Source organism: Galeopterus variegatus, unplaced genomic scaffold, assembly GCF_000696425.1.
Source record: "Galeopterus variegatus unplaced genomic scaffold, G_variegatus-3.0.2 Scaffold13, whole genome shotgun sequence".
In the NCBI taxonomy this organism is placed as follows: domain Eukaryota; kingdom Metazoa; phylum Chordata; class Mammalia; order Dermoptera; family Cynocephalidae; genus Galeopterus; species Galeopterus variegatus.
Genome location: NW_007726124.1, coordinates 1,307,018 through 1,317,889, shown reverse-complemented (window position 1 = coordinate 1,317,889; position 10,872 = coordinate 1,307,018). Strand labels below are relative to the sequence as shown.

At 41.7% G+C, this 10,872-nt stretch overlaps 2 protein-coding genes across 3 annotated transcripts in view; both read right to left on the bottom strand.

The window, feature by feature from the left end:
• Positions 1-10,872, bottom strand: part of LOC103609025 (glutathione S-transferase A2) — a 34,305-nt gene that overhangs the window by 18,415 nt on the left and 5,018 nt on the right. Inside the window, exon 1 of one of the 2 annotated variants that reach the window (XM_008593427.1) lies at positions 4,270-4,347. The exons of the other annotated variant lie outside the window; for it this stretch is intronic. The gene's annotated coding sequence lies outside the window, so the exon portion shown is untranslated. Of the gene's footprint in view, positions 1-4,269; positions 4,348-10,872 lie in introns of those variants that run through there. 2 annotated transcript variants of the gene reach the window in all.
• Positions 7,691-10,872, bottom strand: part of GSTA4 (glutathione S-transferase alpha 4) — a 72,021-nt gene continuing 68,839 nt past the window's right edge. The window contains exons 10-12 of the mRNA XM_008593635.1: positions 10,598-10,739; positions 8,507-8,638; positions 7,691-7,986 (exon numbers count right to left, since the gene is read on the bottom strand). Coding sequence (XP_008591857.1) covers positions 7,864-7,986; positions 8,507-8,638; positions 10,598-10,739 — 397 coding nt within the window. The 3' untranslated portion in view covers positions 7,691-7,863. The remainder of the gene's footprint in view (positions 7,987-8,506; positions 8,639-10,597; positions 10,740-10,872) is intronic.

The window sequence follows — 10,872 nt, the reverse complement described above, 5'->3', positions numbered from 1 at the left end:
AAAAAAAAAAAAAAAAAAAAAAAAAAAAAAAAAAAAAAACGAACTAGTGTAACTGTAGTTATTTACCTCGATAAGAAGACAAGCTTGTTACCAAAGCAATGTGATGTCAACATGTACCCCAAAGACAGACCAAATGGACTCACTGTAGCTAAAAGAAACATTCACATGGTTAATCAGAACAAAATGGCCTCAACACGAGGAAAAGGGCAGAAAAGTATTTCTCAGCCTGCAAGTATGTATCTTACTAACTGTTAAGAAGTTTTCTTTTCTGTAACTAAAGAAAGACAACTCCGAGAAGATAAGGCCAAACCAGCTGTAGCTGGGGGTTCCGCGCTGACCTTCCACAAGTCCACCCGGCGCCAGCCACCGACCCCCTCCTTCTCATTCTTGGGAGCCCACTAGGGCTCCAATTAGACAAAAATGGACTCCAAGGACAGTTTTTCCTCTCGTCTCCGATAAGAGAGGCAAAACCGGCCAAGGCCAGTCTACGGAGCTTGCACAGTAACACTCACTGAGCAGGCTGATAGCCTTCTCCATGAATATTCATAGCATTTCTCTAGGTTCACTGAATATGAATGTGAACCCTGATCCTAGGAGGCATAAGTAACAGCCTTCCCCGCTCCCCAGGCAGAGTGCTTACTTTGGACCTGCAGGGGTCCAGGTCCAAGGTCCGAGGTCCGTGCTCCCAGATCTACAGATTGTTTTTCCTGGAAAATAAAGTGCCCTTTTTCTCTCTCTAGTGGATCTTGTGGTCCTCTTTTGGTAGCAATAACGTACGATAATTCCAGTAGTAAATGAAAGGAGTTATGACCCTGAGGTGGTCCTCGTTATACTATTTCTTAGCAGAGAGAAGAGAGACGTGCAGCTAAATCACAGCTCCTTCCATTAGGAGGTGCATAAACTCAGTACGTTGTCTAATCTCCGAGCCTCAATTTTCTCCTCTGAAAACGGAGATAGTTATATCTACTTTTGAGGGCTCTTGGCAAAGTTAAATGAGATAATGTACATAAAATTTATAATAGGGACTCGGCAAATGGAAGTTCACTCTTGCCACATTCCTGGGAGATGTTTGAGTATCTGAGCACACTAGGTAGGATATAGTCCTCTCTCTTCTATCTGTCTTCTACCTGTCTCATTTTATCTATCGATTCTTCTATATACCCATGTATCAATATATTTTTGTATCTGATGACTTTAGCTACAGAAACAGTTCTCTAAAATTATCTGTCTTCTACCTGTCTCATTTTATCTATCGATTCTTCTATGTACCCATGTATCAATATATTTTTGTATCTGATGACTTTAGCTACAGAAACAGTTCTCTAAAAAACATATCAATTGCCTTGAAGGGGGGCCTTATGACTTGGGTGAGAAGTCCTGTTCCTAAGTGAAGAATCATGTAAATTCTTAAAATTGTTGATGTGACAATTAATGTATAGCCTGCTAACTCTGAGGAAGCCACCAATTTATCATGAAGATTAGCTGAAGCATTGTCTGGCCCGTAGATGCTCCTTCCACACATAGACATTTCTTGTTTATGTGCTATAATCTGTAACCAATGGTTGTAACTTCTCTATTTTATGCACCAATGAAAATGGGACAACTCTAGTACAAGAAGTCACCCTTCCTTTTCCAAACTTTCACATAAAATCTTTCAGCTAGTAATAGACTTTGAAGCACTTCTCAACTTTGTTGGTTTGTATTTCCTGGTTCAATCCTCATATTTGGTTCTCAAAAGACCTTTGTAAAATTATTTCTGCCTCAACAGCCTTAATTTTGGTCCACATATCTTTCATCTACTATCTGTCTTCTATCCATCTCTCTGTTTTTCCCACTGAGCTCCAGTAGGAATAAGATTTGATATGTATTCAGAGTTTTTAAAAACATATCACATAATGGCTCTTTTGTTTTGTACCTCCTGTGCAGAGGTTGATGATATTCACTAATCATTTAAACCTAGACTAGCAGGAAGTTTTCAGTGAAGGCTCAGGGAGGCCTGGCACATCATTAACACTGCCTTGCTTTGCCCAAAGACTGCAGCAAAGCCCTGGTTCCCACCCCTTTTACCCTGTGTGCTGTGTCCGACAGGCCTTTCTCCTCAGGCCAGGCCCCGGCTGCCACTCAGCACTAGTTATGGACTCAACCTTTCCTGTCCCCAGGCCACCTTTCCACGGATTCCAGCCGCGCCACTGGGAGACCCACTGCCGTCTCTCTCCAGCTGTTCATAGCACTAGCACAGGGGCTCACTGTGAACATCTGATGAAAGTGTCAGATTCTCTCTGACATCCTGCTCCTTGCCTGGAAATGCAGACGTTTCATGGATCCTTCTTCCATTCCTTGTTTTGGTATACATGTAAATGTATTTCCTCCTTTTAAAAAGTTTCATTCAAACTTCGTAACTCACACTGATTGAGCAGTTTCTGTGTAACAAGCAATGGTGATGTGTGCTGGGGAAGAAGATACGAGTCTAATTTGGTCCCTGCCCTAAGGGGGTTTAGATCTAGTCAAAAAAACAGGCTTATGGAGAACAGATGGAGCAGAACGTGCCCAGAAGTGACTTCATGTTATGGGTTCCTGGGAGCCCAGAAGTGACTTCATGTTATGGGTTCCTGGGAATCCCCACCCAAGGATCATGACTCTCCCAGCCAAGCAAGTTAGAGCAAGGTGAGAAGGCTGCCAGACTAGGGAAACTGAGCAACCTGCCCCTTTGCCCAGGTGGAATCCATCCTTCCAGGGTACCATCTCAGTTTTCCAGCTTTGGTGGATTTTGTATTCCCAAGTGTCTGCCCTCTTACTCTTCAGATGAGGATCACACCCCACCCTCATCAAAATATGAGGGCACTTCAAAGAGTTATCTTTCCATTCTGTTTGCTCATGAACTTTATGAAGTACCCTTGTATCACACTCTCTAGCATCTTGTGACATGATTTTCTCTATTGTCCCTTCAGTATTCTCTCCTATAAGTGCGGTATTTTTCCTTGTAAGTTCTGTTAGATCCTGGTTGCTCCAATGCCTGGATTTTCAGAGAATCTCACTGAAACTCTCAGTCTCTCTTTTATAAGAACTTTTCCTTTCTCCCAAATTAACATTTATTCCAGGGCACTGTTGACACTTATATTCTAATTCTAATGACCCCATTCATCCATGCTGGGTGACTTTAGGTGCTTTTTGAAAACTAGTTTTAGTTGTCCCATCACGACTTCTGAGTTTTAACACTCAGGAAGTCTTATAGTCCAGTGATTCTTTACTAGGGGTGATTTACTACCCACCCCAGAGGATCTTTAGCAAAGTCTGAAGACATTTTTGGTTGTCATAACCTGGGGGAATGGACGCTACAGCCTCAAGTGGCTAGAGCCAGGGATGCCTTAAACATTGTATGATGGTCAGGACAGCCCTCCATGCAGACAATTACTCAGTCCAACAGGACAGAAGTGCCAAGGTTGAGAAACTCTGCCTTCCCATTCTCTAGGTCAGCTAGAGCCAAGGATGCCTTAAACATTGTATGATGGTCAGGACAGCCCTCCATGCAGACAATAACTCAGTCCAACAGGACAGAAGTGCCAAGGTTGAGAAACTCTGCCTTCCCATTCTCTAGGTCTGCCATGAGTTCATTGAAACCCAGAGAGAGAATGTGACTTGTCATGTAGCTAATTAACGGCAAAGACTGAATTAGAATCTTGATCTTCTGACAGTCAGACAAGTTTATTCTTATTAAAATACATTCTATTTTGAATTTTCACAGCCTAAGTAGTATTACGGTATCCCAATTCACAACAGTCATGTGTTTTCTACTTCGATAGACAAAGCACCTTTAGCATAAACTATTAAAATACATTCTATTTTGAATTTTCACAGCCTAAGAAGTATTACGTTATCCCAATTCACAACAGTCATGTGTTTTCTACTTCGATAGACAAAGCACCTTTAGCATAAACTCCCACATTCTTCTTGCAATAGACATATTCTCAGTTTGCCTAAATGCTACCATCCTTTTTTTCTCCTCATGCTATTAATTTTTCTCATACCATTGAATTCTCATGCTCTAATTTTTCAAATTCCTCATTTTTACATTTCTATGATGATGTATCCAACAGAAACTGAATAAACGAACCTTGAACTGTCATCTAACACCAAGCACACCAGGAAGGACCAAAGTGAGTATAAAACAGAGTTTTTCTTGTGCTAAAAACATATTTTAATGTATTTTTCTAGGAACCTAGAGGAGAGCACCTGAGGAGGTGTAGGAAAGTGTATAAGATCAGAACTTACCTTGTTAAAGGCTGTCACCCTCCTGGCTCAGCAACTTAATATGAATTCCTGATTGTTTATAAGCCCTTTCTTTATCTGAATAAACCCTCCCACTGAAGTGGGCAGAGTCCAGTTAGGGAAAAGCGACTCCTGCAGGCTTCAGGACCACAGAGTTCTATACTAGATTATAAGAAAAACGGTAGTTCATCCTCTTATTACAAAACCGTTGATCAACATGTTCCTTTCCAAGGTTGAAGATAAAAGTTTAAAACCAAATATAAACAAAAAACTTTAGATAAGTTTAACTCTCTCTGTGAGTTAATGGGGATTAGCTTTCTGAAGAAACTTATTGTGAGGTTTTCATGAATTAAATGTGAGGACTAAGGCAGATGAAAAACCTCTCCTGTGAGCAAAACCACAGGAGGTGATATCTGGAAAGAGCCAGCTGATGGCACTCTGGAATGCTTTTCATATTGGGTTGTGAGAAAAATACAGGACACCCAGTTAAATGTGAATTTCTGACAAGTAATCAATACCTTTTTAGGATAAGTATGCTCCAAACATTGTATGAAACATGATTCTACTAAGTATTGATTGTTTCTCTGAACTTCACATTCACATGGGTGTTCTATATTTTTTTTGCTAAATCTGGCAACCCTATTTGCATACTTTTTCCTTTCTGCCTCACTCAAATTAGCCTCCTCTTCCTCTGGGCCTTTGCACAAGCTATTTGTTCTGACTGGAATACTCTACCCTTTATACTGCTGACATTATGTATTTAATATAAATTTCCCACATATAGTCTGAGCTCCTGGGGTAAAGCTTTCATCTTGTTTGAATCAAGTCCTCATGGTCTGGCACAGACCTGGCCATAGTAGGAGCTCAATAAATAAAATAGTTTTTAAATTTTTTAAATGGAAAAATTCCAAAAAGTATAAAGAACAGTATAAGAAAACCTGAAGTACCCATCGCTCTGCTTCAACAATTGCCAACAGTCTTTCTTCATCTACATCCTGTAGTGGGTTAATATATGGTAGCCCCCCAAAACATAGGTCTACATCCAAATTCCTGGATCCTGTGAACATGACCTTACCTGGAAAAAAGGTCTTTGCAGGTGTAATTAAGTTAAAGAACCTGCGATGAGATCATTCTGGATTATCTGGGCAGGCCCTAAATCCAATGATGAGTGTCCCCATGAGAGAGAGAAGAGGAGACACTGACACACAGACGGTGAGGTGTGGAGGACAGAGGCAGAGACTGGAGTGTTGTGGCCATGGTCCACAGATAGCGAGGGATTCCCAGTCACTGGAAGCTGGAAGAGGTGGGAAAGGATTCTCCCCTGGAGCTTCCAGGTTGTGTGGCCCTGCCAAAACCCTCACTGCAGACTTGAGGCCTGCACAAGGGGGATAGAATATGCTTCTGTTGTTTCAAGCCACCTAGTTTGTGGTAATCTGTTACGGGAGCCATGAGAAACTAATACACACTCCCACCTTCTCCCCGCTACCACAGGATTATTTTGAAGCAAATGCCAGACACCATATCATTTCATCAAAAATAACAGAATTTATCTCTCGAAAATAAGAACTTTTCTCAACATAATCACACTATTCTCACTACCACAGGATTATTTTGAAGCAAATGCCAGACACCATATCATTTCATCAAAAAATAACAGAATTTATCTCTCGAAAATAAGAACTTTTCTCAACATAATCACACTATTCTCTTATCACACTGAAATTTTATTTTATAATTTCTGGATTTCATTTTATTATTTATTAATTTCATCAAATATTTTGCATTCTGACTATTTTAAATTTAAAAACATCTATCCCAATAAGAAACATTTAGAAATACAATTACTAACAATTCCTCTGATAGTCACATGAAGATTTCTTTGCATTTAGGTCATTTACATCAACATCCAAGCAAGGTCGATACATAGCATTTGAAGGACATGAATATACATATTTGTCAAAATGGATGAATCAAACAGACAGATTCCTCTGATAGTCACATGAAGATTTCTTTGCATTTAGGTCATTTACATCAACATCCAAGCAAGGTCAATACATAGCATTTGAAGGACATGAATATACATATTTGTCAAAATGGATGAATCAAACAGACAGGGTCAGGCAGGCGGTGTGAGGATATGTAAGGAGTGCTGAAAGCCCAGACTCCTACCCCTGGGTCCTCAAAGTGTCCATGGAGTTGTGCACTGCGTCATGATCTGCTTGTGATGAAGCACTGGGGACTCAGCAGGGCCTGCCGCACACCAGGAGCTCACAGGACAGTGGAGGAGACACAGTGGCTTGTAGGTGTTGTTAGAGGTTTGCTGGGGCTCTGTGGAGGGCACAGAGGAGAGAGCAGCGCTCCCTGGGAAGCAACGAGGTGGGGAGTGGAGTGTGGCCAGGCGGGAAGGAGCTGGCCAGGCAGGGCTAGCAAATGTGCCCAGGCACGGAGGCAAGAGACCCCGCCATGCTCAAGGGGTTTCTTGGGCTGGAGATCAGGGAGTGAGATGGGGTGTGAGGGTGCTTTGAGCAGGCAATGGGGATGCACTAAAGAATTTAAAGAAGGGCAGTGATATTCAGATTTGCATTCTAGAAAAGCCACTCTGGTTGTAAGTAGAGAACTGGCTCGAGCAGAGTATAGCTACAGTAGGGGAGCAACCCCCCACCCCCACCCCAGAGCTGGTCGGTTGCCTCCCACCTCCCCATCCCCCAACTGAGGGGAAGCTCACTATGAGAGAAGAATTAAATACACCAAAGCCCAGATTTCCTGAGACAGATTAGCAGTGTAGGCTTTTATGCAGCTGAAGCCAGAAATCACTCCTAATCCAAGAACTCTGGCACAGTGACACACAGGGGAAAATGATTTTACCTATATTCCTTTATATATAATTCACATATATCATCTGTATCTTGGAAGCCCAGGTCTGAGCAGCACTGAGAGAACTGAGAGCAAGGCTCATGCCAGGCCCCACAGAACGTTATGGAATTGAGTGCAGATGTGCTGGGGCGCATGCACTGTCAGGGACACAGGGTCACCTAAGAGCAGAGGTTGACTGGGTTTTGTTGTCATTAATTCACCACCTCCTAGAACACTGATGTGTCTACTCATGGTAGACATAATTGCTGTCTGAAAAATGCATAAGAAAAAATATTTTTATTATCAGAAATAAGATAGCTCTCCAAGAAAACAAGAAAATTTCATAATGCCAATACCCAGAAAGGTTACTATGTCCCTGTGTGTACTTGAGAATGTCAGAAGTAATTTCTACACTTGACTCTTTGATAGGCTATATGACAGATGTAAATTCTTGGAAAAGTGAAACAAACCACATAATCTACATTTTCCTTTTTTTATTAAACTTTTAATTCCAAGAAAAAGGTTAAATGTGATTAGAAATTTGATTTCATATCAGATCCTAATAAAAAGGAATAGATTTTAACTAAGCATTCTCATACGAGTTTTATTATTTAATTAGCATATTAATTTGGAAAACATTAATTAGCTTCATAATAGCCAGTATCAAGATGTAGGTGAGGCATTCTTTTGTGGTAAATCTCGACAAGTTCCATTGGCATGTGCTTGGCATCCATGCCTGCTTTATTAAAACTTGAAAATTTTCCTTGCCTCTTCTAAACCTTTTTCATCTATGGGAGGCTTCCTCTGGCTGCCAGGCTGCAGAAACTTCTTCACAGTGGGGAGGTTGCTGATTCTGGTTTTCAGAGCCTGCAATGTATAAATTATAGTCTCAGAGTGAAGCCCAAAGACCAAACTATCATTACCATAACCCAGAATATTGGAGACCCTACTAGACAAAGTTCCACTGAGTCCCCTCCACCAGCACCAGAACAGGGGCTGGAAAACAGACTCTGGTGAGAAATGAAGGTAGGAGGAAGAAAACATAGCTCAGTAGCATTTTCCCGGAGGGTGTCTTTCAGACCTTATGTACTTCACAGTCTTCCCCTTTTTCCTTACATTATTAATCCTATAGATTCATGGCTCTTGTGCAATACAGAGAACAATGAGTCTGTTGGATATTGACACAGATAAGTCTCCAAGCAGGAGAAATGAAGATGTGGAAAAATTGAGATGGAAAAGAAGACACAAAATAAAAGGGGGGTGGGGTGCGTGGACAGTGAAGGCTGGAGAGGACTGGGGTCAGAATGTCACCAGCCCAAGCATCCAAATATGAGATTCCAAGATGGGAGATGTGGGGCTGCCTCTCTAGGGGCATAAAGCAGATCACCTTCAGCAGAGGGAAGTTGCTGATAAGGCTGGGGTCAAGCTCTTCCACATAGTAGAGAAGTTCAACCAGGTGAATGTCAGCCCGGCTCAGCCTGTTGCCAACAAGGTAGTCTTGTCCATGGCTCTTCAACACCTGCCAATTCGAGGAATCAGATGGTGAACACGCACAGTCAGGCTGGGCCCTGCTTCTCCCTGAGCCTCTGCAGCCCGACTCTCCCACCTCTGCTGCCTCACCAGGAGGGTGCAGAGCTCCAGACCTTTCTCCACCGGCCCTGATTCATGAGGACAGCGTGAAATGGGTTTGCTCACATCTCAGTTGAAGCCCAGGCTACCATTTGCTGTCATTCCCACATCGCTGCGGTGTTCACACCGCCCAGCCTCACCTGCGTCTTCCACAGGCTCCTGCAGCACCAAGTGTCTGTCTACCCCACACCCTACAAGGCTGCGGCCCTGAAACTTCAGGACATGGCTCTCCACTCTGCTCTCTCTCTCCAGTCCCTCTTGGGCAGTGACTCCACTTTGTGACAGCAGAGTCTGTGTTTCTCCTCTCGTCTGCTCTCCTCACCTCCTGGCCTCTCTCTCTGGGATCTGAAGGAAACCTGGGTGAACCTGAATCCGTCATGTCCCTTGCAACGTTGGCTCTGCCTCCTACTTACACTGTGATGAGCTGCATGCTGGATGTCCTAGAGATGATCTGCACTGATGTCTGCAACTTTCCTTGAATGCATGAAAAATGTATGTTTAATTGATAGAGAGAAGGGCAGAGAGATAGGCATCTATGATAAATCAAACATAATAAGATGCTAGTGTTGCTATCCGGATGGTGGGTATGTATGTGTTCATTGTACATTTCTTCCAACTTTTCTTGGTGTATAAATTTCCTCAAAAGAAAATTTTGTGGTAATATGTAATATTTATTAAAATATTCCAGCAGTGCGCAAATCATCAAGAATAAGGAGAAAAAACACAAATGGCACCACCGAGTAAAATAATATGTTGGCAAATACCTTTTTTGTAGTATAGAATTATGGATAATCAGTTATTTGGCACAAAAACAAATTACAACATCAAATGCTATAATGTGGGATATATTGTTCATTTCTGTTATCATGGGGCTCTTCGATTTCACAGTATAAATGTAATTACACTGTAATAGCTGTAGAGCTTGTCACCCTGTGAATGTGCCCTAAACTGTCAAGAACCACAAGGGCCAGCAGGTGTGCCTGAGGATCTGATTGCTCTTAAACACTTCCCTCCTTGCACAGGGCCTGACACACAAGCAATAATTTAACAATTGTTGGATGAATGAAAGAATGATCTAATACTTTAGAAAGAAGCATTAGGTATTAGTTTTTCTTTCTTTTAGCCTCCGGTATATTTTAAAACCATTTTTTAGGTTTTACATTTTTAGTTAGCACAATTTCAATTAGTTTTGACCTTGAAATGGTCTCCTTTTACATTGGAAACATTAACTGAGCTAGATACTAAGTAACCAATGATGGCACTTATTTCTTTAGTTTTCATGGCTTTCCTGTAAAGTCTGAAAGTCATGTCTCCAAATTCTGTAGATTATTTTTTTTTTAACATCTCTTCATCTAATTCTTCCTCATCATCCCTCTGCTATGATCCCTATTTACATATTTCTCACCCATTCCTCAAACACTACAATATTCTCCTGATGGGCAGCTGGTCTCGTGTCTCCATACATGTGGTGCCAGAATGTTTTCTGCTGTATTGCTTTCATCACGGTCCTCTTGAATCAAAGCTCATGGTGATCTGCAGGATCTAGCCCCACCTCTAGTGTGGCTCAGAGCCTTCCTCAACCCAACGTCTTAACATGACTCTGAAATTCTGTTGAAGAGAATTCTAGATTGAGATCTAGGTAACAAAAACTTTGCTGAAAAATTATAACTTGGGTATCAGTGGTATAATTCTTTTCACAGTCCATTTTTATAAAATGATTTGAGAGTCAGAGTCCTGCACTGGTGTTCAGGAAGTGTCCTTGGAATGAAGGTCAATGTCCCATGAATATGTGGGCACTATTTTGATTCTCTAAACTCAGGGCCCCAAATCATTGAACAGCTTCACTTACTTTTTCAAAGGCAGGGAAATAGCGATTTGTTGTTTTGTCTTTGGTCAGAGCAATCTTTGCGTCTTTTTGATCAGGAGGGCATAAGGGCAGAATCATGATCATTTCACTCAAATCTGCCACACCTTCTGCATACATTTCAATCCTGAAAGACAGATACAACCAGTCAAAGCCTCCTGCCTTAGACTATAGTTTAAAAACCTAAGAAAATAGAGTGTCAGGTGATAGCAAAGTAATTTACCTCCAGCAGGTGACCTTTATATGCCAGTCATTATTCT